Source organism: Pipistrellus kuhlii, unplaced genomic scaffold (genome assembly GCF_014108245.1).
Source record: "Pipistrellus kuhlii isolate mPipKuh1 unplaced genomic scaffold, mPipKuh1.p scaffold_m20_p_51, whole genome shotgun sequence".
Classification (NCBI taxonomy): Eukaryota; Metazoa; Chordata; class Mammalia; order Chiroptera; family Vespertilionidae; genus Pipistrellus; species Pipistrellus kuhlii.
The window spans coordinates 2,145,393-2,173,347 of NW_023425553.1; the positions used below are offsets into that span (position 1 = coordinate 2,145,393).

The 27,955-nt window shown below is 44.0% G+C and overlaps 2 protein-coding genes across 6 annotated transcripts in view; one reads left to right on the top strand and one right to left on the bottom strand.

Moving 5' to 3' along the window:
* Nucleotides 1-823: 823 nt before the first annotated feature.
* APEX2 (apurinic/apyrimidinic endodeoxyribonuclease 2) lies at nt 824-8,775 on the bottom strand. 3 transcript variants are annotated; one of them, XM_036415799.2, is made up of 6 exons: nt 8,510-8,775; nt 7,462-7,545; nt 6,263-6,443; nt 5,663-5,809; nt 4,326-4,395; nt 824-2,087 (listed from the first exon to the last, which is right to left on the bottom strand). In XM_036415799.2, exons 1-6 carry the CDS (start codon nt 8,652-8,654, stop codon nt 1,191-1,193), a joined length of 1,524 nt encoding a protein of 507 aa, XP_036271692.1. In that variant the 5' UTR covers nt 8,655-8,775; the 3' UTR covers nt 824-1,190. The 3 variants fall into 3 exon arrangements, with proteins under 3 accessions (XP_036271692.1, XP_036271695.1, XP_036271694.1); XM_036415802.2 differs by lacking the exons at nt 6,263-6,443; nt 7,462-7,545 and having other exon boundaries at nt 8,510-8,628; XM_036415801.1 differs by lacking the exons at nt 6,263-6,443; nt 8,510-8,775.
* Nucleotides 8,776-10,573: 1,798 nt separating this feature from the next.
* The window catches only part of PFKFB1 (6-phosphofructo-2-kinase/fructose-2,6-biphosphatase 1), a 46,788-nt gene continuing 29,406 nt past the window's right edge, over nt 10,574-27,955 (top strand). The window contains exon 1 of one of the 3 annotated variants that reach the window (XM_036415764.2): nt 10,574-11,186. In XM_036415764.2, coding sequence (XP_036271657.1) covers nt 11,159-11,186 — 28 coding nt within the window. In that variant the 5' untranslated portion in view covers nt 10,574-11,158. Of the gene's footprint in view, nt 11,187-15,378; nt 15,790-27,955 lie in introns of those variants that run through there. The other 2 variants (XM_036415762.2, XM_036415761.2) reach the window with 2 other exon arrangements.

The window sequence follows — 27,955 nt, forward strand, 5'->3', positions numbered from 1 at the left end:
CAGCCACTCCAATTGGGGCCAATGGAGCCAGCTAGGCTGTGGGGAGGGGCCACGGGTCATTGGCTAGCCGGCCCTACCCCCTGGTCTAACTCCAGGTGGAGGGGGCAATTTGCATATTAGCCTTTATTATATAGGATGGCTCTTACCCAAGTTTCAACAAAAATCCTGGGATTGACTCTCCACTGGGAGGCCTGGACACCTGAGCTTCAGATAGCCTCTGAAGCCAGGAGGTAGAGTCAGCTCAAACCAATCTGCCTAGAGGAGTAGTTCCCCAAAACTGGAGTTATTTTCCAGCACAAGGAATGGATGTCCTCCTCAATAATTATCCTTTCCTTCCCACACCCCATTTTACCAGGTGAGAAAGAGGCTTGACTATAGAAAGCAACTTATTCAAGGCAATGCTCCCAACCTTCCCATGTCACAGAAAACATAAAACATTTGCATGGTGTACTTGGGTAAATTAGTGATACTTGCCTAGGAGGCAACCTTTCCTGACACCTGTGCCATTCTTGACCCTGGCTGGCAACTCTAGTGCCAAGACCCATTACTTTCCACCTCATAACCCATTTATGGCAGCTGTCAGACACACCAGTTGGGACGTGTTGGTTTGTGGCTGAGCTTTCTGTCATACCACACCTACCTCCTCTGTCGAGCCAACCTCGGCAGTACAGGAACCCCTACAACTCAGCAGAGCCCTTTACGGTGAGCACCCCTCCTCCTCCCTCCCCTTTCTGAGTTATACCACCAGGCGACAGGCAGTTGGCAAACCCAGTATTGAGATAACATCTCATGGAGCATATCCAAAACCTTCAAATGACATGGGGCACTAAAACAAAGACACAGACTTTATTGAGGCTGATACATTTCCTAGCAAGGGAAGAAGGGGTCTTCAAAGTTCCTGGAGCCACTGGTTCCTGTGTATTTCTTACAGGAAGGTGGAAATTGGGGTGGAGGACTGGGGTGCAGATTTAAGGCAAAAGTAGCTCACCAGTGAGGAGCAAGTCAGGAAGAGAGAGGAGAGAGGCCTTAGAGGAATAAGAGAAAGAAGAAACAGAAGGATCCCTGAGAAAGGTAGAGGAGGAGGGGGGTGAGGAAGGAGGCCTTGGGGGAGGAGGTGACAGCTTAGGAAGGTGCTGGCCTCAGTTCATATACAGGGCTGACCAGGCCAGATACTCCTTGGCTGGGTGGGCTCAGCTGGGCCTGCTCCAGAGGAAGAAGTTGCAGCGAGAAGAAGGGTCAGTGGAAGGCCCCCGGGGCCTGGAACACATGTAGAATTGGCGACCCTGGTTGGGTCCTGCCTTCTTCACAGTTCGCATCACACATGGCTCCCCATGGCCCCCACAGAGCGGCAGAGGTAAGGGACCTCCCAGCACAGACTTCCAGAATGACGTCCATACCTCCTTCTTATCCTTGGCCTCTGCATCCTTGGCCTGCCCCTCTACCCCTTTTCCCATCACCTCGTCTTCTGGGATCTTTGGGGTCACAAGGGCACACAGGTTAGGAAGCTCCACATTGGGAGAAGCCTTGAGACGGCTGGAGGATGGCTGGAAGTAGTTGATCAGTTTTTTCTGGCCTCTGCTGGAGCCAGCCCGACTTGGCCGAGGCCTGATCGAGCGCACCTGGGCTTTGTTTTGGCGCATCTGTCCCTGGGTTTGACTGCTGACCTGCAGCACTGACTGCTTGGACACAGGCTCTTGTTTGGGCTGGACTAGGAAATTAAGGATCTTGAGCTGGGTGCCTGAAAACTCAGGGAGGAAGCGGGTGCAAAGAGGAGGGCATTGATTTGCTGGCACAGAAGACACGCTCAGGATTGCACCCACAGGACAGTGGTCTGAGCCCATCACCTCAGGCAGCAGGAAGGAGTCCCGGAAGGTGTCTATAACCAGAGTCCTGTCTCCCAGCACATAGTCAATCCGGGTGCCATAGTTTGCACGCCGGGCGCCAGTGATTGTTGACCAGCAGGTAAAGGCCCTCTCCTGCTTTGGATGGAAGCAGCGGTAGGTATCAATAAAAGCCCCACCCTGGCAATCCAGCTTACTGAGCAGGCCGTCCAACCACTTGCGTCCTGGGTCCTCTTCAAAGCATTCCTGGGGAAAGGGAAGGGGGACAAAGAGAGGCAGAACTAGATGCCGGTAAGGACTTGGCTTCATTTTACAAAGAAAACGTAAGCCAGCAATGGCTGGGATTCCATTTCTACCCTTCCTGACTTGTTATTCGCTCCATCGAAGCAATTCTTAGAATTGCTCACCAAAAGAATGGAAAATAGGAAGCTAAAGGTGGCTGCCTCTAAAAAGTAGGGCTAGGGCTGGGAGTTAAGACTGCTGCCTTTTCATTCAAACCCTCTGGCACTATTTGGCTTCTCTTGTATAAAAGCCCTCACCGACCATCCCTCACCCGAGCTCAGGGGCTCCAGAAATCCATCTCTGATTACTTCCTTTGACTCTGCTCCCCAGTTCAGCCATCCATCCAACTCACCCACCCACTCATTCAATCAACAAACGTTCAAAGAACACTGGACAGGAGGAACCTAGGCAGAGGGCGTTACAAATGAAGAGATCAGCTTCTCTGATGGGCCTCTGGAAGGAGGGGACAATATACCCAAACATCTGAAGGGAAGCCAAACTGAGGGCCAGAATACCAGCAGAAGATGGCTACTATAGTTCATGCCAGCAGGAGAAGTTGGTCATTTAGACTAGAGGTGTACCAGAGGAGACAGAGAAAACTGAAATTAAGTGATAATGTGGAGCCCAAAAGGTGTGGCTCAGTGGTTGAGCTTTGACCTATGAACCAGGTCATGGTTTGATTCCCAGTCGGGGCACATGCCAGGTTGCGGGCTCAGACCCCACTGGGGAGCACGCAAGAGGCAGCCGGTCAATGATTCTTTCTCATTATTGATGTCCCTATCTCTCTCACTCTCCCTTCCTTTCTGAAATCAATAAAAATATCTTTTTAAAAAACAGATGATGTGGAGCTGACTCTACAGTACTCGCTGGCCGACTGAATGTGGGAAAGGTAGAGGAGGGAAGGAGGAGAGTAGTATCACAATTGCCAGGCTTCTGGGAAGAGCAACCGAGGGGATGACAATGCCATTTTTAAAGATTAGAAGAGTTGGTATTGTGGGAAGAGGACATATTCTGCTTCTTTGGACAGTGTCACGTGACCTGGTACTATTAATTCTCGTTTGCTGGAAGAAAGAATGTAGGAGGTGCACTTAGATCTAGGACAGTTCTGAATTTAAAAATAAAAAAGGTTCATGAGCAGAAGACAGAGTGTATTAGAAAAATGATAGCCCTAGCTGGTTTGGCTCAGTGGATACAGCGTCAGCCTGCGGACCGAAGGGTCACAGGTTCGATTCCAGTCAAGAACATATGCCTGTGTTGTGGCTTTGATCCCCATTAGAAGACATGCAGGAGGCAGCCAATAAATGATTCTCTCTCATCACTGATGTCTCTCTCTCTCTTTCTGAAAGCAATGAAGATATATATATTTTTTAAAAAACTAAAAAAAAGAAAAAAAAATGATTGGCCCTTGAATTCTGACTCCAAAGGGGCCCCATCTCCTGCCACTAACCTCCCTTCCTATGTCACCCCTAATAAGAATGGGACTTGCAAATTCTCAACCTGCAGCCTTTTCTCATGCTAGAATGCTTTGGTGCCCTCGCCCCAAACCTCTCCTCTACTCATCTTTGAAGATTTAAGACATTTCCAGATGCCTCCCCGATGCCTAGGCTGATCCAGGAATCCCATTTCTGGGCTCCCTGGCTCCCTGGACTGCCACCTCTGTCTCAGGCCTGAAGACACCATTCTATAAGTGGCTGGTCATGTGTCCAGAGCCCACCACCACGCAGAGAGCTCTGAGGGGCCAAGAGCCAGAACTGGGTGGTAACCTGAGTCCCCATCATGCGAGTCAGGCTAGGTCAGTGGTCAGCAAACTGCGGCTCGCTCGCCGCGTTTTGCTGCTCTGTAGACTAATGAGTTTGCCGACCACTGGGTTAGGGACTTAATAAAAGGAACAACAACAGCCTGTAATTATTGGAATTGGGAGTCTAGGTCAGTGTTCGGCAAACTCATTAAGTCAACAGGGCGGCAAGCCACGGCTCGCGAGCTGCAGTTTGCCGACCACTGGGCTAGGTCAAGGGTAGGGTCAATAATGTCTATTGAATGAATAAACAATCCTCAGTGGTTTGAGAATAGTATTTCAAACTAAGTTCTGCTTTTCCAGGAAGGAAGCTGCTCCTGAGCCAAAAAAAAACACAAAACACAAAAAACAGCAGCTGAACAGAAACACAGTTAGGAGTGAGTTCAGAGGCCTAGATGGAGCCTTACCAGGTTGACTCCCTCACAGTGGTCAATGGGGCGGTGCGCTGTGTTCAGGTCACCCAGAATGATCACATGGCTGAAAAACACAACAGTGGGATTGTCAACTGGAAGTCAAGAAGAGGGGAGCAGTAATCCTGGCCCATCTATGTTCTCCTGAGCTCAAGAGCTCAGGCAGGCCACCTCCCAAACTGAGGCCAAGGTCAGAACCAGAAGCAACTCAGAACAGCCTCCTCCTCCAATCTCATTGTAACCTTGCTGCCCTTTTTACTCTTGACCAACTCAATTCTGATCTCCAAAGGTGACACTGTTCCATCTGACATGACTGTCTGGCTGATCACCTTGGGGTATTTTTCTAGTCCTTCAAAGTGGAACTGGGGTACCACTTCTTCCAGGAAGCAGCTCTTGATTACTCTAACACACCCTCACTTTCCTGTCCCTCTCTGGGATAACACTATTTGCTCCCAGGAATTCCTCATCTTATTTCATTCTTTTTAAAAATATATACTTTATTGATTTTTTACAGAGAGAAAGAGAGAGGGGTAGTTAAAAACATCGATCGGCTGCCTCCTGCACACCTCCCACTGGGGATGTGCCCACAACCAAGATACATGCCCTTGACTGGAACCGAACCTGGAACCCTTGAGTCCACAGGCCGACACTCTGTCCACTGAGCCAAACCGGTCAGGGCTCATTTCATTCGTAAAGCTATTCCGCGAGATAGGGAGCCATACATTCATTTGACAAAAGGGAAAAGAGAAGCAGGACTAGCCTTGGGGCTCATAGTGAGTAAAAGGAGGAGCCCAAATAGGTGCTCAGAGGTATTTGAGTACAAACCCTGTATTTGTGTTCCTTTCCTTGGTCCTCATAACTTTTTTTAAAAAATTCTTTATTGATTAAGGTATCACATATTTGTCCTCAACCCCCCCCATTCCAATCCCCCACCTCTCTATTCATGCCCTCACCCCCCTATTGTCCTTGATCACTGGTTAGGCTCATATGTGTGCACATAAGTCCTTTGGTTGATCTCTCCCTTTTATCCCCACCCTCCCTTTGAGGTCCAACAGTCTGACCCATGGCTCCTTATCTCTGGGTCTGTTCTTGTTCGTCAGTCTATGTTGTTCACCATTTCCCCCAGATGAGTGAGATCATGTCTTACTGGAAATATACTTATAAGAATAAAAAAATGAGACAAGCAATAATCGTTATGCTGAAAGGCATATGAATCAGCCTGTAGAGAGTTTCTTTCTGGGCATTGAAATTAGGTCTCAAAAGAACGGGTCCTCATAACTCTTACAGAGCAGGGCCTATTCAGGTAGGCTGGGCACACAAGAGAAACTCAGTACCTGCCAGCTGCCAGGAGGGCTTCTGCTCGAATCTGCAGCAAGCGATAGAAGCGCATCTTAAAGGTCAGCCGCTCAGGCCTCCCAGGGTCAGCGTGGGGGCAGTACACGTTGATTATGGTCAAGATCTTCTCCTTCCCGTCCCCCGTGCTGGGGAGAACAGAAACCCGCCCCCCCCAAAGAAAATGAGTCATTTTCAAGCCACTCCTCCCCACACTTTGTGGCTTCCACTTAATGGTTATCAGTGGGATGGGTGCAAAGAAAGGAAACAGAAAGACATGAATGAGCGGACACACATAGGACTTGGGGACTGACTACAGATTTGGCAAGGAGAGGGGCATCTAGGACGACAGCCAGGTCAAGCAGGAGATGGTGCCGCCAGTCAAAAAGACAGGACACAGAATGAGAGCACCTTGGGACAATGAGTTCAGCCCACGATTTACCCAGTGTCACACAGTGAGCAACCCAGCCAGGACTAGAGGCCAGGAAAGGCAATTTTGGGAAGTTTCCTATGGCGAATGCCTGCTTAGCAAGGCAAGCCTCACAATCACCGCATGCACACTACAGCCAGCAGTGCTGTGACAGGCGGAGGTGAGCCATTACCGGATCTTGTGCTGAGTGAGGAGGGCCCGGCCCTCGTTATCCAGAGCCCGAAGCTCCTCTTGGCTGAATTCATCCATGTTTCCATAGCAACCCACGCCCCCATTCTGAGGGGCAAGCAGACCGCTCAGGCCTTCTTCAGCAGCCAGTGGGGTGGCGCTGTCCTTACAGAAGGTGGCTACACCTAGAGACAGACAGGGTATTGTGAGCAGGCCAGGCAGCCAACAACCCGTTGCCCCCACACAAGTCACCTGAATCATCTCCATCAAGCATTGTATCAACGCTTCTATCAACTCAGAGGCCTTGATGGCTCCCGAGAGCCCGGGGGAACGCTCCTCAAACCCTGAAGTCTCCATTTCTTCATGGACAGCAGCTAATATTGTTGTATATGAATGCATGGTAAGTGTTCCACTAGTGTTAGGTAATATCATTATCACATAAACTCATTTGTGTAATCCTTATAATTGTCCACAGTGGTCGGCAAACTCATTCGTCAACAGGGCCAAAAATCATCAGGACGACGATTTGAGAGTCTTTTGAGAGTCACATTTTTTAAACTTCAACTTCTTCTAACGCCACTTCTTCAAAATAGACTCGCCCAGGCTGTGGTATTTTGTGGAAGAGCCACATTCAAGGGGCCAAAGAGCCGCATGTGGCTCGAGAGCCGCAGTTTGCCGACCACAGCCCTAGGACTGTGGTCGGCAAACTCATTAGTCAACAGAGCCAAATATCAACAGTACGATTGAAATTTCTTTTGAGAGCCGAAAACCGACTTCTGCGCATGGGCCACAAAGTTTCAAGCGCACTGTACGTGTGGACCCGCAAGTGGTATTTTATGGAAGAGCCACACTCAAGGGGCCAAGAGCCGCATGTGGCTCACGAGCCACAGTTTGCCGACCACGGCCCTAGAAGGTAAGATTATCCCCATTTTCTAGCTGAGGCATAAAGAGATTAAGCAACTTACCAAAGGGTACAGAGCTAGGAAATGAGCTAGGATTTAAACCCAGGCAGTCTGACTCCAGAGCGCATACAAGTAACCACCACACTATTGTGCTTCTGAAGACCAATAGGATAATTTGACACATAATTTTATGCGGCTTTAGCTCTATGGACTAAAAGCCTACATTTCTCATTACCTTCTCATCAAATATGGGAAAACCTGTTTTCATCACCAGTTTAAGTCCCCAGAAACCCCCATTTACCGGAATAGCCACTCCGGATGCGGCTGAAGCTGAAATAGGAGTTATAGCCCTCAATGATGGCCAGGGGCTCCGTCAGCACATCCCCTAAAAAAAGATGCAAGATTATGTCAGAGATGAAACTCTGATAAGACCCAGGTCACATAAAGGCCTGGAATTCCAGTTGTAAGACTAATTCCTTGTACACATCAGAGTCCGAGTTGGAAAATAAAAGGAAGTATCTATGATTAGAGAAGGAGCTAGAAAGTTGAGGACTAGAGAGGGAATTGATATCAGAATTGGGAGGAAGGAACTATAAAATGGGAGGTGGAGAATTCAGTAGGAGGAGGGAGGTGACTAAGTGACAGGATGGAGCTGATGGGGGGTGGTGGTGGCGGGGGGTGGGGGGAGATGGAGATCTGGGAGAGGGAGCTGGGGATCTGGACTGGAGATGGAAGGAAAAGTAGGGAGTGTGTGGGGCAGAGAAGGAATCAGGAGGGAGCTGGGGGTGGGAGGTGGATGGGGAGGAGAGGGAATTAAGAGGATTAAGTTTGGGATGGGACATGAAGGAGAAATGATGAGAGGCTCTCAGCTGGGGAGGAGAGATAAGGGGAACCAGGGATCCAATCAGAAGGTATAAGGAGGACATTAGGGAGTCAGATCTGGGGGCAAAAATGGGGTTGGAATGAAAGGATCTGAGCTGGGAGGAGGAATTGGGGAGTCTGACTTGGAAGTGGGAGATGGACAGTGTGCGGGTGGGGAGAAAATTATGGGGCCTGAGCCGGGGTGGGAGAATGAATGGGAATTAAGAGGATCTGAGCGAGGATGGAGGTTGCAAGGGGAAGGGAATTAAAGGTCTGCTGGGGACAGGAGAGATGAACTGAGAATTAGGAGATCTAGCTGAATTGAGAAATAGGGGTTTCAAGTGGAGGGGACCAGGGTTCTGAGAGGGAGGGTCTAAGAAGGGGAGGATTCTAAAGACAGAAATGGAGGAGTGAAATGAGATGGAGCGGCGGGCAAGTTAGCAGAAAGGGGCAAGTATGGTAGGGGTCTTGGATTCTTGAACGCTCACTGGTAACTTTAGTCTCCTGAAGACAGAGGATGTCAGCATCCAGCTTGTCCAAAATGCGCGCCATGGCCATGGTGGTGGAGTTGGGCTCCTCCGCTTGCAGAGGGCTCCGGATCCCATTAATGTTCCAGCTCACCACGCGCAGCATTGTGGCGCCAAACCGCTAGGCCTCCCCGCCCGTGCCCTACCGGGGACCGGAGAGCGGCGGGCTCCCCAAGTGAAACCCCCAGGCCCGGCCTTCCGGCCTCCCGCTTCCCAGCTCACTCGCGCAGGCGTCCTCTGACGTACCACGCAACGGTGGGACGCGCGTGGGCGGGGCTTCAAGCCCCTCCGTTCCTATTGGCTACAGGAGAGGAAGTTCCCGCTGCAGGGGGCGGGGCGGACATCTAGGAGGAATGAATGGCGGGAAAAGGGCTTCTGCTTCTCTCGCAGCACTTTATTACTTTTTTGTCTTTATTGTTAAAAGTTTTACACATTCCCCTCTTTCCCCCCCATTGCCCCGCAGCACTTTAGCCCACGCATTCTAGTGTGACTGCGTGTCTGCTCTGCCCAAAAGCCCTTTGGATGCTTCCAATGGCTTAGGAATGCAGCGGATCCGTACAGCCCCCGAAGCCCCGCCCCCAACGTGAGAGCTCGCCCTGCCGGAAAGCATACAGCTGTAGCGCAAGCGCCATGGGAGGAGCAGCTGACGTAACTGTGCTGCGAGGGAGGAAGGATGCAGGGAGGGAACTTGGCCGCTGCTGGAGGGAGCATTCAGAGGCAATAGGACTTAGGAGAGAGCTCTGGCTTTATTGGGTGGAGAGGAAGGAGGCTGTCTCAATCCTGCCTTGTAGCTAGTCATTGTCTTGAGCCTTATAACATCCTAAGGACGTGGCTGAACACGTACACTCTCTTGGGTCCATTTCTCAGATGAGTAAAATTGAGGCCCAGAGAATTTAAGTGAGCTACCAAGCTCCTATGGCTCTTACATATGCATTATATCACTTCATTCTCAGGACAATCCTTTAAGGCACATGTGTCAAACACAAGGCCCGCGGGCCAAATCCGTCCCGCCAGGCCTTGCAATGTGGCCCACACCACGCTGTCATCACTGCACACCGCTGCGTTTCCATCACAATGACAGTTAATAACTTCATTAAACCATTCGGCCCGCGATTTAGGCTGGATTTTAGATTTTGGCCCCTTCTCTGATTGAGTTCGACACCCCTACTTTAAGGGCTATTAAGACTAAGTAGGAGAGATTGAGTGGATTCACTCCATTCTCAGAGAAGTGAGAGTAAGGATTCAAACCCTATCTTAATCAGCTCAAGGAATATTTTTTAAGTAACTTTTTCCTAACCACCCACCTCCCCAATTAGATCTTTTCCTCTAGGCCCTCAGGGCACCTTATGGTCCATTCTGTCACAGCGCTTACCACATTGCTCAGCTACCATTTATTTCTCTTTCTGTCTCTAGACTGCCAGCAACTTGAGAACAATGAACATGTCTGATTCATCTTGTTAGTCCCATCCCCTAACATGGGGGATAACATATACTAGAGGAGTTAGTAGATATTTGTTGAATGAATAACAAAGGACAATGGCAATAGCACCAACAGGTTAGTGACTTGAGTTAATTCATTTTATTATTATTTATTTTAATCCTCACCTGAGGATATTTTTTCCATTGACTTTTAGAAAGAGGGGAATACAGAAATATCAATGTGAGAGAAACACATTGATTGGTTGCCTCCTGCACTTGCCTTGACCAGGGTCTAGGCCGGGGAGGAGCCTGTACCAAGGTACATGCCCTTGACTGGAATAGAACCTGAGACCCTTCGGTCTGCAGGCTGATGCTCTACCCACTGAGCCAAACTGGCTAGGGCGTGACTTGTTTTTGAGAACACAGAAATAGAAATAATAGACATATACAATGTACAGGGAAAAGTGTAATGTAGGTTCCTCACTCAGAATTGCAGCATAATTATACACACACACACACACACACACACACACACACACACACAATAACACCTGAATTTGATAGCCTTAGATTAACCAATCTCAATGTCTGCAGACTCAAAGAGCTGCTTTTCCTACTGGGGGACTTAAAAGTACCTTCCACTTGCTGCCATCAGAAAACAGCTCTGCAATTAAAATTAAATGTATGCTGCTTTAAACTTTTTCATGCTTTGGTGGCTATTGGTTCAGGGTTGAATCCCAGGAGTGGGATAATGAGGACAAAGGAAATGAACCTTTTTATTGCTCTTGCTTTAGATTGCCAAATTACTCGCCAGCAAGGGATCATGCCTACTTACTCTGAAAAACAATCTGAAATTTAGCCCCAAGGAAATGCATACAGATCTTGCCTGTCTCCGTTGCTGGTTTTCATTTTCCCATTCTGCGGTGGCTTGTTAATATTAGTTCTGACCTTTGGGGCAAGGTGAACACATGGTTAGCTTAAAGAGAAAAGGCTCTGGGTGGCTCAGGAACTTCTTTGGCAACTACAACAGCTGATATTTCAACAGAGCACACACACACCCCTCTTACCGAGGGTACTTCCCCAGCCTTCCCAGAGAACCAACGGAAGGCTCCAGGCTCCCTCTTGGACGCCACCCACTGGACCTGTTTGGGGGGTCTAAATAGAAGAGGACTGTGTGTCGGATAATTCCCAATGGAAGACAAAACCTCTAAGAGATCAGGTAGGTGAAACAGAGAAAAAAAAAGAGTTACACAAATCCAAATCCGTTCTTTAGGCTGTCTGGAAAGTTGTTGTTTTTATAATTTGCATAAGTGGCCACTTGAAATGGGCATTAAAGGGTGTGGGAGAGTTGGGGGAAAGATGAATCTCGGTCCATCTATCTATCTATCTATCAATCTGTCATCCTTCTGATCTGTCTTTGTGGGACAGTGGCCCCCAAAAGCCTCTCTGACTTGGTCTACTTCAGTTTTGAATGAAGTGGGAGATAGAGATTATGTCTTTTCTTCCTTCCCCCAGTGTATGAGGCAGGGCTGGTTTGCTCTGGCCCTTGGAACAAGCCTTTGAACTTCTCTGGACTTAATAGCCTCCTCAACTAGAATGGAAAGTGAAGTTCCTTTAGAGGACTGTTCAGGCGAAGAGGACTGGAAGGACAGAAAGCAGAGCTCTTGAGAGATATTTCAGGACTTCTGTACTCTCTGTGACATTAGGGATCCTGCTTTTTCTGCAGTCTTGGCAGGCAGTACAACTCACGACGCTCTCTCTGCTCTTCTCCTTCCGTGGCTGTGGTCTGTGAAAAGCTACTCCTAGAACTAGGATGCAGTGAGCCTTGGATCCAACACACGGGGCTGAAAATAGTGGGGGGTGGGGGGCGGGGAAGCAAGGCAGTAGCTAAGAAAGAAGAAGATCCTAAGCTGCCGCAGCAGCAGAAGACCTGATACTTATATATAGGCACCTGACCTGGAAGCATGTGGCCAATCCCCCCTCTGCCCCATAACCTCCCACAAACGCATTCCCACCCACACGCTTCAAGAATTACTAATAGGGGGACCCCATTGGTGGTTTTGTTACCCATCCGTCCTGTTCTGATAATGCTTTTAATGGAATTCTCTAGCATAACTCCTACTTTGGGAGGATGATCGGGATTGGTGGGCCTTAGGAAGTCACACTGTAGCATCTCTTCCCCAGAATTAACCCCATTTTAGAATTGGTGGCTCAGCTTTTGGTCTTGAGTGAGTCTCTGATATTGAGTGAACACTTCTTTAACCAGTTAATCCACCCTGTTCACAGAGGACTTCTTTCTTTTATGTATTCTGTTCAGCCCCATTCGAGGTGGAGAAAATTTCTAGATGACACTTCCTATCTTCAGACCAAGTTAGTTCCTCCCCCCAGGACCCTACATACTCTCTGTTATAACATTTACCTTATTTGAATGTGGATTATTTGTCACATATTCATCTCATCTAGGGCAAAGAGATGTCGATTGTACAACCACCCATTGAGTAATTGTCTCCTCTGTGCCAAGGCCTTAGCTGGACACTGGAAACACAGATTACAGGCAGCTGAGATCCCATTCTCAAGAATCTCACAATCTAGTAAGGAAGCAGAGCAGTAAAAACACAGGTGGATATTTGCTCAGCTGGAAGCAGAGTTAATAAGACAACCAAAGACAAAATCTGCCCCGAGGGTACAGGGAAGGCTTCCCACGGAGGCAAACACTGAAGAGTGAGTTGTATTGAACAAGGCCTTGAAGAGTGAGTTGTATTTTGTTGAGTATGGAAGGGAAGCAAAGAAAGACTGAGGCAAAGGGGGGGAGGGGGAAGCACATGGTATGTTTTGGGGCCCAGTGAGTAAGCCAGTGCAGTTCAAGCATGGGGATGCCTAAAGAGATGCATGACTGGAGAGGTGGGTTAGAACTTGATTGACAAGCCAAAACTGATTTGGCTCAGTGGATAGAGCTTTAGCCTGCAGACTGGAAGGTCCCGGGTTTGATTCCGGTCAAGGGCATGTACCTTGGTTGTGGGCACATCCCCAGTAGGGGGTGTGCAGAAGGCAGCTGATTGATGATTCTCTCTCATCGATGTTTCTAACTCTCTATCACTCTATTCCTCTCTGTGAAAAATCAATAAAATATTTTTTTAAAAGAATTTGATTGACAAGATCCAGGCTGAGGCCTTTCCATGAAGCTTGTTTAATTCTCCTCCTTCTGGGGCCAGAATTGATAACAATGGTAAAAATAAATTAATAGCTAATTCCAGGCCATTTGAAGCTGGGTTTTCAAGATTGGACCCTAGGTTTACCATTTATTTCCATCCTTGCCAAGAGTCTCCTATATCAGATTTCCTACTGCTAAAATTATCTTTCTGCCTTTTGGCAGGATCGCGAGGACAAAATTATAAACAGATGAGGACTCAGGTTACTGGCTCAATTACCTTGGACTAGCCCCTTCCCCTCCCACACCTCAGTTTCCCTGTGAGGCTAGTGAGAGTGTTTGTAAGGAGCAAGTAGGATAAGGAATATGTTGCTGCTTTGTGGGCTGTAGAAAACATAATACATGGAAAAGTTATTAAGATTATTAGCTCTAGCAGAGTGATATTTATAAGAGACTTTTTGGGATTAAGAGAGTTACATATCTTTCAAAGTCTAGTTATGAACTCTAAGGATTCTAAGCTAATGTGGAAGGACACATTCTTAAATCGAGCTAGATTGACCCATTAACTAATGACAAGCCCTGGAGTGGGAGAAATACGGTACCCAGTATTCTACTCCTGACTTATTGGCTGCAGAACCTTGGGAAAATACTTCCCGCTCTAGGCCGCCAGTTTCTTACCTGAGAGGGTTGGATGGAACAATTTTTAGAGAGCTTCACAAAACCAAAAACGTAACAGTGAATTCATCTTTCTAGTTGGTTGGCAGGCGCTCTTTATTTATTATCAATGTTAACCCTTCAACTTCACGTTATAAATTTCCTTTATCGAGTGATTACTGCTTGCTCAGCATTACCTTTGCCAAAGACATGACTGATCATTTACTTCACAAAATGAATCACACACTGTTAGTTGATATATACTGAGCATTTCCCAGGTTGCTTTACATGTATTAACATGAATCTTCAACAACCATAAAGGGGTAGGTACTCTTAGCAGATGAAAGAAAAAAGAAAAAAAAACTGAAGCATTCAGTTGTCTTCTGCCCTGGATCTCATGACAAGGGCCAGAGGTGGGAGTCAACTCGGGTAGTATGGCCCCAAGAGCCTGCTGCTCTTCACCACTGTGATCCACTGCTTCAATAGATCCATTGACATGGGCAGGCTCTGAAATGCATTGAAAGCTTATTATTTATAAACAGCAACTGGAGGGGAGCTAACCCTTGTGTAGAGTAGGACACTGAGAAATTTCTTAAAAGGCAAAGTAAGAGCATTGGAGGGCAGGGGTTGGAGATTTCTATTCCCAAGATATTGCCCCTGTTTAGCCCAGCTGAGTGGAAGAAAGTTGAGCTTCCTCATAGCCAATCACAAGAGGCTCATCAGGGGGTGGGAAGGTTGCAAAATAATGAAGTAAGAGCAACACTTGGACACCTTCCAGGTAAGCTGTGCCTTTAGATGAATTCTACACATAAAAGCCTCAATACAGCCAAGGGGAGATGGAGAGTAAAGTGGAGACATCTGGGTGGGATGTCCTACTGTGAGTTCATTGCTCCCTATTGCCCACACTCAGCCTGCTACAGCCTCCACTCTGACCCTCCATTCCTATGGGTTGGCATGAGGAACTTTTGCCAGGTTTTGAATCAGATCACATTGCCTTTTCTCCTGGGGCACCCGATGGCTGCTGGCAGCCATGTGGGCAGTGCTTGCCATCTCTCCCCCAGCAATGGCTGCATTCGTTCCTCTTCCCAGAGGTGTCATGTTTACTCCTAGTATTTATTTAGCCTTGGCCGGAGAAAGCATAAAGATGATTATAAAGTGCCCATCTCTCCAAGACTGCCCTAGGCAGCATATTTTAGGAGAGGCTCTGCCATAAAAAAAAGTCAGTAGAAGTGAGGGGAACACAAGTGTTGCAATGCCATTTTGTAGGAGAGGGTGGGGGTAGCAAGGCAGTAACCTTCCACTTCCAGTTTGGGCCTTTGATTGCTAGATCGAAACATTGCATTCGTCACCGGGGACTGTGTGTGTTCGTATTTGGGAACCTTGCATTTCTGATGTGGATCTCCGTTTCCGGGTTGAACCTTGACATTCTACTTGGGCCTGTATTTTATTTCAAAGCTGTGAAAGCTGTTGAGACCTGCCTCCATCACCTTTGCCTCCCCACCTTGCACAGGATGTAAGCGCATGATCTTTGGTCTTTTATTTGCATACTCTACTAGTCCTGTCTTCATTGGAGGGAAGCGACTGGCCAGACCTGGGCTGTCTTGCTGGCCGCCCTCCTTTGCTGGAAGGAACTTATCTCCTATGTACACAGCTCTTGGAGTTCAAAGGCCTCTACTGACCTCTGCTCAACCTCTCCCTCTCTGCACCCAAGTCCCCACCGCTACATACAGGACCAAAGGCAGGCAAGGACTAAGTAAAAGGAGAGGAGGCTGGAGACAGGCTGCCAGCGGGCTCAGCTCACTTCCCTGTCCCAACGCTGTCCACCTGCTACTGTGGCCACAGCAACAGAAGAGACAGTTAGCAGGACAGGAAGTGAGGTCCGGTAGCTTGTGGACAGTGGTGTCATTACCTGTGACATCTAAGATGTCTCGAGAAATGGAAGAGCTCACCCAAACAAGGTTACAGAAGATCTGGATTCCACACAGCAGCGACAGCAGTGGGCTGCAACGGAGGAGGGGCTGTAAGTGGGGTTTGCTTCCGTGGACTTCCAGGTGGTGGTGGTAAAGTGGGTATAGAAGAAGAGCAAAGGACATGCCTCCCCTATACACCCCTATCCCGACCTGGAAGTTGGAATTGATGAACAGCTTGATAAAGTAGCTATAACATAACAAGGGGCTAATGTCAGAAAAGGTAGAGAAAGAGTGAGAGAACGACAAAAAGAGATAAAGACAGACAGAATGAGGGTTGGGTGGAGACCACTTGATTGGAGGGATTTTTGATACAGGCCCGCGTAGAATGTCAATCTTCAACCGGAAACAGAGATCCACATCAGAAATGCAGTTTTTGACTAAGAGCTTTTCTGTCTCACCTCAAGCTTACTTGGAATGTTTCTTGTTTGAAATTTGACATTTCTAGTTTTGAACCGTTCAGTGCTTAGCCGAGAGCGTCTCATTTTGTTGACCTCAGTGAAATGTCTGAAAATTGGTCGTATGTGATAGTGCATGGGTGAGATAAGGTTATGGCTCCTAGAATAGTTCCTCGGGGGACAGGTGCAGGGTACACAACAGTACCAAATCATTGGTCAGTTTTGCTCCTCCTCTTTCTCAAGCCTCTTCTAGTAAATCTATACCTGACTGGGTTGGGAAAGACTGGATGTCCTGTCTCCTGCATTGCCTTCTTGGCACATATAGACACTTTCGCTGCTCTTGTCAGAGAGAGAAAGAAGACAGTCTTCTCGGGGGAATCCTGCTGTGTTGTTATATTGTTCACTTTGAAAATGTAAGGAAACAGAGGGGCAAGGGAAAAGCAAATGAAACCTGTAATACTATTTTTTAAAAAGCTGGAGTATACAATTTCCCATAGATAATAGAGGACAGTTGTGGACCAAGGTGCTTTCAGCTCAAGGATTATGGCCTGAGGACCCATAAGGTGGGCAGAGATAAGACAGCTGTGGACTGTGGGACTGAGACAACTCAAGGACCAGCTGACCAAGCTTCCATTATGCTAATGCTGCAGGAAGTCCAGCGTCAGGGGCTGGTGGGAGGAAGGGTAGTTGCTTAGAGGATCCAGGAAGATGTAAGATGTTAAATATCATCTGTGAGATGGAGGATATAGATGGAGGAAGAAGAGCAGACGGGGGAGGGGGGGAGAGATGGTACGCGGACCCAGCCTCATGTTTTTCTCTTCCTCCTTTTCACCAGCAGTTTTACTCACTCATTGGGAGATCTAGGAATTGCATCTCACCCTCACTTACCTGGACAGTTTTGACCTTTCTAAGGGGCTGTTGAGTTTAGGCGGCATGCAGGCAAACCACTCTCCACATACCTGGGTTCTCCAGAATTAAGACCCTTATATTACTGGGGACTTCCTTTTTAGGTTGGAGAAATAATACACACCAACCACCTAATATAGTCTCTGTCACATAAAGGGTACGAAATAAGTATGTGCTCTCTTTGGTTCTGAGCTTCCCTCTCCTCAGCTGTAAAACAGGATTAATACCTATCCCCCATATTGTTGGATGATTCAGTGATTCAGAGGCTCTGGATTTAGACTGCCTAGGTTTCAGCTCCTGCCTCCGTGACCTTGGACAAATCTCTTTGTACTTTCATTTCCTTATCTGTCAAAAGTTAGTAGTAGTGTTGTTATGAAGATTAGAGAGCCAAAGCATATAAAATGCTTAGAAGAGAGTCTAGCTTATATTATAGTAAGCACTCAAGAAATGTTGTAATTCTTTAAACAAGAAGATGGGTGTGTGGTCCTTTCCCCCACAATATCCCCAGCATCAAGACCAGGGCATACTATATAATAAAAGGCTGATATGCAAATTGTCCCTTCAGGAGTTCAACCAAGAGACTGGGAGTTTGGTTGCTCGCTATGATGTGTGCTGACCACCAGGGGGTGGAGCGGAATATGGCGGGCAATCAGCAGAGGTAGCAGGGTGCTGAGGGAGCGAGGGAAGGAAGAGGAGGGAAACCTGATTGGCCCTGATTGCCGGCCAGGCCTAGGGACCCTACCTGTGCACAAATTTTGTGCACTGGATCTCTAGTGGTGCATAAAGGTGCTCAGTAAATGTTCACTCTATTACTTCCACTCTACCACTCACCATAGCCAAGCATGGAGTTCTCTGTGTGCAAGACTACGTGAGTGATTGAATTATATAAGATCATAGGTGCAATAAGCTTAGATAGCATTTGCCACATCCTGCCTGGGCAATGTCTGCTTCACTTTTTTTTTTTTTTTCCTGGAAGGTCAGGTTATTTACTCCAGAAATATCTGAGTCATCTTTTGCTTGAAGCATCCTCTCTAGAAGACATGCCTGCCCCCAAAGGGGACGGTGGCAGGAAGGGAGAGGGGCACACAATCATTTAATGAGGTTGTTCTAAGGATTCAATGCATTGACATGTATAAAGTGCTTGAACTGCTGTGTATATTCATCTGTAACTTGTTTTTCTCATTCATCGTTCTTTTGCTAGCCCCCTATATTATTGTTGCATGCGATTGTAGCTTGTTCATTCTTTCTGTGTAATAAATATTACATTTTGTGAATGTCCCAGTTTATTCATCTTAATGTGCAGGAGCTTTTAGGTAGTTTCTAGATTTTGGTTATAAAATCTAATTAAATAAAATGAAAATGTTGTCCCATAAATTCTAGAATCAGCTTTTCAAGTTACACCAAGTTACATGCACACACACACACACACACACACACACACACAGATAAAATGTTTGGGATGTTTATTGGAATTGCATTCAATCTGTAGATCAATTTAACATCTTTGAAATATTGTTTTCTGTAAACATGGTATGTTTCTCCATCTATTTAGACTATTTTCTTTTTTACATATATTCTTATTGATTTCAGAGAGGAAGAGAGTGGAAGAGAGAGATAGAAACATCAGTGATGAGAGAAAATCGTTGATCAGCTCTCTCCTGCATGCCCCACACTGGGATAGAGCCTGCAACCCAGGCATTTACCCTGACCAGAAATCGAACCCTGACCTCCTGGTTATTGGTCAACGCTCAATCACTGAGCCACTAGTTTCATGTCATTTAAGTAAAGTTTTGTTATTTAAAAGGGCTTGCCTAAGCCTTAGCCAGTGAGCTCATTGGTTAGAGCATTGGCCTGCACACCAATGGGTCATGGGTTCAATTCCCAGTCAAGGGCATGTACTTGAGTTGCAAATTTGATCTCCTGCCCCATTAAAGCATGCATGGAAAGCAACCAATCAATGTCTCTCTCACATTGATGTTTCTCTCCCCCTCTTTCCCTCTATCTAAAAGCAATGGAAACATATATTTGAGTGAGGATTAACAGTAAAAATAAAAGAGTTTGCACATCATTGTAAGAAACGTTTTGCTTATTTTTGTTGCTATATTTTTTATTTTTTTTATATTTTATTGGTTTTTCACAGAGAGGAAGGGAGAAGGGATAGAGAGCTAGAAATGTCGATGAGAGAGAAACATCAACCAGCTGCCTCTTGCACACCCCCTACTGAGGATGTGCCCATAGCCAATGTACATACCCTTGACCGGAATCGAACCTAGGACCTTTCAGTCCGATGCTCTATCCACTGAGCCAAACCAGTTTCGGCTTTGTTGCTATTTTAAAGAATACATTTTTAGAAAATTACATTTTATAGCAGTTTATTGGTAATATATACAAATATAATTGGTTTGTTTTATATTGCATTTATAACAAACGTAATCGGTCACTACTTTTTAACAAATCCTCACCGGAGAATATGTTTATTGATGAGAGAGAGAGAGAGAGAGAGAGAGAGAGAGAGAGAGAGAGAGAGAGAGAGAGAGAGAGGTGAGAAACATCCTTGCTTCCTGTATGCACCTGGACCAGGATCAAACCCACAACCTTTTTGATGTGTGGGACAATGTTCCAACCAACTGAGCCAGCTTATGTACAACTTATCATAAATTGATAGACACTTGGGTTGTTTCCAGAAAAAGTCAATGGCTAATTTTGATAAGTTGTATGTCAATGAGTTTTCTTTATTCCCCTCCATTCCTTATATTTTTAGTCACTTTTTCTTATATAACTGCACTGCTAGGACCTCCTACCTCCAATACACACGCATCATTTTCAGTACAGCGTGAATACAAATGTTAGTATTGTTCATTAGCTTGATCCTAATTTTAAAGGGAATACTTGAAAAGTTTCACCTTTGAGTAAGTTTGCTGTAGTTTTTTTATGGATACCGTTTAACAGGCTAAGGAAGTTTATTATTTTTTCTTTCCACAGTGCAGGGTTTATTAGGAGAGACTCCCAATTTTCCAGTAGGATTATGTTCAAATGAGTAGATGCTGGATTTTATTAAAGGTGCTGTCTGTATCCGCTGAGGGCTTAACAAGCTAATTTTACACTTTAATCTGTTACGGTAAATTAAATTAGAGGGTTTTTTTTTTATTATTATTGTGTTGAACTAATCTTGCAGTTTAATGGCAAATGAAAACTGCTTGGATTCAGTTCATTAATACTTTGTTTAGGTATTTGGAGTTTTGTTCACAAATGAGATTGTCCTCTAACTTTTTCATTCTCTATTTCCCTCTTTGATTTTGGTGTCATAAAATGAAATGGGAACTATTTTCATTCATTCTATTTTGTGACAAAGGTTGTCCAAGGAATTATCAGTTCTTGAAATATTTGGCACAATTTTCAGGTAAAAACATTGAGACCTGGCATCTTCATTGCAAGAAATATTTTATTTTTAACTTAAAAAAAATTTTTTTATTGATTTCAGAGAGGAAGGGAAAGGGAGAAAGAGATAGAAACATTGATGATGAGAGAAAATCATTGATCAGCTGCCTTCTGCACTCCCTACACTGGGGATCAAGCCTGCAACCAGGGCATATGCCCTGACTGGAAATCTAACTATGACCTCCTGGTTCATAGGTCAACACCCAACCACTGAGCCATGCAGGCCAGGCAGAAATATTTTAACTGATACAATCTGTTAAATAATTATTGGATCACACCAGTTTGCCATTTCTACTTGTCAGTTTTGTTAAGTTCTGGTTTCCTAGGTTTTTTCTATTTCACACCAGTTTTCAAATTTATTTGCATAAAGTTCCTATCTTTACATTTTAAAAAAAAACATTTAGTTATAGCCTCTCTCTCTCTCTTTTTTTTTTTTTCTAATGTTGTTTATTTGCACCTTCTCTTTTTCTTTCTTGATCAATTTTTCCAGAAGTTTGTTACTTTTCTCTGTTTTTAAAAATAATTGACTTCGGCTTTTTTATTCTTCCTGTATGTTTTTGTGTTCTATTCAACTACTTTTTTTTTTTTTTTAATCATTATCCTATTTCTTTCATTCTCTCTTGGTTTATTCTGCTATTCTTTTTTTAAATTTCTTTATTGATTAAGGTATCACATATTTTTCCTCAACCCCCCATTCCAATCCCCCACCCCCACCCCCCTCATACCCCCACCTCCCTATTGTCCTTGACCACTGGAGTTTAGGCTAATAAGTGTGCACATAAGTCCTTTGGTTGATCTCTCCCTTTTATCCCCACCCTCCCTTTGAGGTCCAACAGTCTGACCCATGGCTCCTTATCTCTGGGTCTGTTCTTATTCATCAGTCTATGTTGTTCACCATTTCCCCTAGATGAGTGAGATCATGTCCTACTGGAAATATACTTATAAGAATAAAAAATGAGACAAGCAATAATTGTTATGCTGAAAGGCATATGAATCAGTCTGTAGAGAGTTTCTTTATTCTTTTTAACCTCTGGAGTTGGATGCTCACTTCCTTAATGTTCAAACTTTCTTTTTTAAAATACAAGCTTCCAATGCTATAATTGGCCTACTCTCCAGGGCTGATGTTTGACTGATATACAATTGAATAGACACATGTATTTGTAAAATGTCTCCAGAAAATTGGGTCAGCAAGCACTGCTTCAGGTTTCTTAGTTTCTCTGCCATTTAGCCGGTTGCCCTGACCATCTCAGTCCCTTTTCCAGGATTGCTGGGGCCTAAAGTTAGCGTCTTGCAACTAAGGGGTTAATGCCTGCACAGCAGGAGACCTTCCTTAATCCCTGCGTGACCTTGGGCCAGGACAAGTTTCGGTTTTAACAGATCATTGCCCTTGCCATTTCCAGGCTGATTTAATTATCTTCCCAGAACAAACTTTGCGTGATTTGAGGTCTTTGAAATCTACTGAGATTTACTTTATGGTCTAACATAAACTTTTTGGCGACTATTCCATGAGCACTTGAAAAAAAATGTGCATTTTACAGTGGGTTCAGTGTAGTACATACTTAAGACTTACTTGTTTATCTGGCTCAAATGCTCAATTTTTCTGGAGTTTTGGCTGCTTCTTGATATGCAACTTTTGTTAATGTTTCCTTGTGACTATGTCAATTTTGAAGCTCTGTAAAATAGTTACAAACAAGTTTAGAACTGCTATATCTTCCTGGTGACTTGAACATGTTATTCATGTGTAAGGAGCTTATTTATTTCTGGTAATCTACAATAGTTCACTGGCATTTTGCCCTGAAATCACTTTTTTATATTAATATACATATTAGTTTTATTTAGCTTAACATTGGCCTGACATATATTTCCCTATACTTTTTTTTTAATTGTCCTTAATGAAGATATAATTCGCATACTATCCAGTTTCCCATTTTAAAATATACTTATTGGTTCCCTAGTTGGTATGGCTTAATGGTTAGAGTGTTGGCCCTTGGACTGAAGGATCATGGGTAAGGCCGCATACCTAGGTTGCAGGTTCTATCTGGCTGGGGTGCTTGCTAGAGACAACCATTCCATGTGTCTCTCTCACACATCTCTCTCTCTCTCTCTCTCTCTTTCTCTCTCTCTCTCTCTTCCACTTTCTATTAAAAAAAATCAATGGAAAAACATGCTCAGGTGAGGATTAGCAAAAAAAATAAAATGTACTTAGTGGTGGTTAGTATATTCACACACAGTTGTATAGCATCACAACTAATTCCAGAACATTTCATCACCCCCAAAAGAAATCACATATCCCCGCCGAAATCAGTTTGGCTCAGTGGATAGAGCGATGGCCTGCGGACTGAAAGGTCCCAGGTTCCATTCCGGTTGGGAGCATGTACCTTGGTTGCGGGCACATCCCCAGTAGGGGGTGTGCAGGAGGCAGCTGATCGATTGTCTCTCTCATCGATGTTTCTAACTCTCTATCCTTCTCCCTTCCTCTCTGTAAAAAAAATCAATAAAATATATTTAAAAAGAAAAAAAAAATCACATACCCTTTAGAGTTATTCCACATTCTTCTCTTCCCTCAGGCCCTGGCAACCATTAATCTACTTATTGTCTCTATAGATTTGCCTAGTCTGGACATTTCATATAAATGGAATCAAACGATATGTTGCCTTTTATATCTGGTTTCTTTCATTGGGAATAATATTTTTAAGGTTAATCCATGTTGTAGCATGTATAGGTACTTCATTCCTTTCTATAGCTCAATAATATTCCATGGGTATGGATACCCCACGTTTGTTTAGCCATTCATAAATTGATAGACACTTGGGTTGTTTTCAATTCTGGGTATTGTGAATAATGTTGTCATGGACATTCTTGTAGAGCTTTTTGTTTGGACATATGCTTTTATTTCTCTTGGGTATATACCTAGGAGTGGAATTGCTGTGTCATATGGTAACTCTATATACAGTAGACCCCGGACAGGGGTATGTTCTAATACCCTAGTGGATACCTGAAGCTACAGATGGTGTCAAAACCTAAGTATAATATGTTTCTCCTACACGCACAGACCTATGATAACGGTTAATTGACCAATTAATTCCAATAAGAGATTAACAATGGCCAGTGCAAACAAAATAATTATAACATATATGATAATAAATGTGACAATAAAAGGTACGTGAATTTGGTCTCTCTCAAAATATCATAGGGTACCATACTCACCTTTCACTTGAAGGAAGCACTTTACAGCTTCTTTTGGCATATCCCAATTGCCAGCAACACTATTCTTGTGCTTTGGATCCATCATGAAGTAAAATAAGGCTTATTTGAACACTAGCAGTTTGCTACCATGACGTTGATCTGGTAACTGAGAAGGCCACTAAATGACTGGCAGGTACACAGCATGGATATGCTGGACAAAGGGATGATTTATGTCTTGAGCAGGACGGAACTGGGTGGTGTGATATTTCATCACTCTACTCAAAATTGTGTGCAATTTTAAGCTTACCAATTGTTTGTTATTGGGATTTTCCATTTAATATTTTCAGACGATGGCTGAGCATGGGTACCTGAAACCACGGAAAGCAAAACCCAGAATAAGTGGGGGCTGCTGTAGAATACTTTGAGACATCGCCAATCTATTTTCAAATTAGTTTCACCATTTCACATTCCCCAACGCCGCATATGAGGGTTCCAGTTTTTCTATATCCTCACTACCACTTGTCCATTTTTTTTTATTGTAGCCATCATAAGTGGATAGGAAATTTCTCATTGTGATTCTCATTTGCATTTCATTTATGACTTATGATGTTGAGCATTTTTTCATGTACTTATTGACCATTTCTTTATCTTCTTTGGAGAAATGTCCGTTCAAATATTTTGCCCATTTTTAAATACATACGTGTATATATATATTATTGATTTTTTTTTTTTTTTTACAGAGAGGAAGGGAGAGGGATAGAGAGTTAGAAACATCAATGAGAGGGAACCATAGGTCACCTGCCTCCTGCACATTCTCCACTGGGGATGTGCCCGCAACCAAGGTACATGCCTGTGACCGGAATCGAACCTGGGACCCTTCAATCCGCAGACCAACGCTCTATCCACTGAGCCAAACCGGTTAGGGCTATTTTGCCCATTTTTTTTTTAAAAAAAAGTAAGTTATTTGTATTTATTTGTAAGAGCTTTTAAAAATATATTTAGGAAACTAAGCTCTTATCAGATATATGAATTGTAAATATTTACTGTGAGTTGTCTTTTCATGTTCTTGACAATATCTTTTGAAGCACAAAGTTTTCATTTGGATGAAGTGAGATTTAACTATTGTTTCCTTCTTTTTTTTATTGTTTAAAGTATTACATATGTCTCCTTTTTCCCTGATTGAACCCCCCAACCATCACTTGCTTCCCCTAGGACAAGCCCCCACTGCCCCAGTGTCCGTGTCCATTGGTTATGCTAATATGCATGCATACAAATCCTTTGGTTGCTCTCTTACCTCCCCTCACACACACACACACACACACACACACACACACACACACACACACCTTCTTTCTGAGGCTGGACTGTCTGTTCAGTGTTTCTCTGTCTCTGATCTATTTTTTTTGTTCATCAGTTTATGTTGTTCATTTACCTCACATATGAGTGAGATAATGTGATATTTATCTTTCTCCAACTGGCTTATTTTGCTTAGCATAATGCTTTCTAGGTCCATCCATGTTGTTGCAAATGGCAAAAGTTCCTTATTTTTTATAGCAGCGTAGTATTCCATTGTGTAGATGTACCACAGTTTTCTAATCCACTCATCTGCAGATGGGCACCTAGGCTGTTTCCAAATCTTAGCTATTGTAAATTGTGCTGCTATGAACATAAGGGTGCGTATGTCCTTTCTGATAGGTGTTTCTGGTTTCTCAGGATATATTTCCAGAGGTGGGACTACTGGGTCAAATGGGAGTTTCTTTTTTTTTTTTTTTTTTTTTTTTTTTTTTTTTAGGAAACTCCATACTATTTTCCACAGTGGCTGCCCCGGTCTGCATTCCCACCAGCAGTGCATGACAGTTCCTTTTTCTCCGCATCCTCGCCAGCACTTGTCGTTTGTTGATTTGTTGATGATAGCCACTCTGACAGGTGTGAGATGGTACCTGTCATTTTGATTTGCATCTCTCGGATGATTAGTGACTTTGAGCATGTTTTCATATGTCTCTCAGCTTTCTGTATGTCGTCTTTTGAAAAGTGTCTATTTAGGTCCTTTGCCCATTTTTTGATTGGATTGTTTATCTTCCTTTTGTTAAATTGTATGAGTTCCCTGTAAATTTTGGAGATAACACTGGCAAATATGTTCTCCAATGCAGTGGGCTTTCTTTTTGTTTGCTTGAAGCTTTTTATTTTGATGTAGTCCCATTTGTTTATTTTCTCGTTAATCTCCATTGCCCTAGGAGCTGTATCGGTAAATATATTGCTACAACATATGTCAGATATTTTGCTGCCTAAGGAGTATTCTAAGGTTTTTATGGTTTCCCATCTAACATTTAAGTCCTTTAACCATTTTTAGTTTACTTTTGTGTATGGTGTAAGTTGGTGATATAATTTTTTGTTTATTTGTTTGTTTGTTTTGTTTTGTTTTGTTTTGGCATATATCTGGCCAAGTTTCCCAGCACCATTTATTGGAAAGACTGTCTTGACTCCTACCTGTTGTTTCTTTTGTTGGATTTGCTTTAGGTATTATATCCCTGAAAACATCTAATCCAAAGTCACAAAGAGTTATGCCCAGGTTTTCTTATGAGTTGTATAGTTTTAGCTCTTATATTTAGGTCTTTGATCCATTTTGAGTAAATTTCTTCATATGTTTCTTTTCTATGTCTAGATGCTCAAATACTTACCATTGAGTACAGTAACATGCTATATAGATTTGCAGCCTAGGAGCAATAGACTATACCATATGGCCTGGGTGTATAGAAGGCTATACCATCTAGGTTTGTGTAAGTGAAATATGTGATGTTCACACAAGGATAAAATTGGCTAATGACACTGCTCAGAACATATCCCTACTATTAAGCAATGCATATCTGTATAACTCTTTGCTCTAGGACTTGGTTAGGCTATTTTAATTAAGTCTGTTTCCCTGTGGTGTTGCTCCTGGAGTCTTTGGGCTCACATTGACTATCTTTCCCTGATCTATTAAGCTGTCAGTCTCAACTGCTATTATGCTCTAGGCTCTACTACTTACTGATTGCCCTATTTTTGTTTTCATATTTGCCAGCTTTGCTTGTTTCACTGGGAGAGCAGGTACACGGAGCTCTTTTTCTAAAAAATATTTTATTGATTTTTTTTTTACAGAGAGGAAGAGAGAGGGATAGAGAGTTAGAAACATTGATCAGCTGCCTCTTGCATGCCCCCCCACTGAGGATGTGCCCACAACCAAGGTGCATGCCCTCGGCTGGAATCGAACCTGGGACCTTTCACTCCGCAGGCCGATGCTCTATCCACTGAGCCAAACTGGTTTCGGCACATGGAGCTCTTAATGATGGAAGTGAAAGTCTCACAATTGATTTTTTGAGTTGACCTTGTATCCTGCAACCATGCTGAATTTACTTCCTAGTTCTAAGTGGGGTTTTTTATAGTTTGGAGGCATTTCTATGTATAGAATTATGACATCTACATATATGGAATGTTTTATTGATTCTTTTTCAAATTATATGCCCTTTATTTCCTTCTACTGCTTCATTGCACTGGTTAGAGTTTTCAGTACTAAGTCTAAAGACTGTAGCATGGACATCTTTACATTGTTTCTAATCTTATGGGAAAAGCATTCAGGCTTGCACTTTCAAGGGTAATGACGATGGTAGGTTTTGTTATAGAGGTCCCTTATCAAGTTTAAGTAATTCTCCTCTATTCTTAACTTGCCGTACATTTTATTACTAATGGGCGTTTAATTTATGAAGTGTTTTTCTCCACGAATTGATATATTTTTCTTTTTTAGTTTGTTAATATCATGGGTTATATTGATTGACTTTTTTGAACATTCATCTAATCTCGCATACCTGAACAGAATTCCACTATGATTCTTTTTATGTGATGTTGGATTCTATTTTACAATATTTTCATGAGGATTTTTGCATTTAAGTTTATGAGAGATACTGGACTCTAGGGCTTTTTGGCATTCTGTTAGTCTTATTTTGGTATATCTGGTACCAGGGTTACTCTGGAATCATAAAAGTAGTTGGGAACACTCCCTCCTTTTCCTGTGCTCTCAAGCTACAGTTTTATTGCCTTTTCCCCCGTGATGATTAGGGCTTTTTTTCTACCATAGGGTATGTAGAGAGAATGGTCTGGGGGAAAACTTCAGCAAATAGTTGCTGTTTTGTTTCCCATCCCAAGCCAGAATAAAATATATTTCTCAGGATTCTTCTCAGTCTACCCTGTCAGCACTTGGTGGAATTCCTAAAGGAAAAAGTCTACAAGAGGATGCAAAACCACCTATGTCTACAACCCC

Bases quoted from the DNA above. Each gene is read 5' to 3' on its own strand.
- APEX2 (XM_036415799.2), bottom strand. From the start codon at position 8,654: ATGCTGCGCGTGGTGAGCTGGAACATTAATGGGATCCGGAGCCCTCTG. The intron at 5,810-6,262 runs GTAATGGCTCAC...TGTTCTCCCCAG, and splicing joins CTCACTCAGCACAAGATCCG to CACGGGGGACGGGAAGGAGA. The intron at 2,088-4,325 runs GTAAGGCTCCAT...CCCTTTCCCCAG, and splicing joins ACTGTGAGGGAGTCAACCTG to GAATGCTTTGAAGAGGACCC.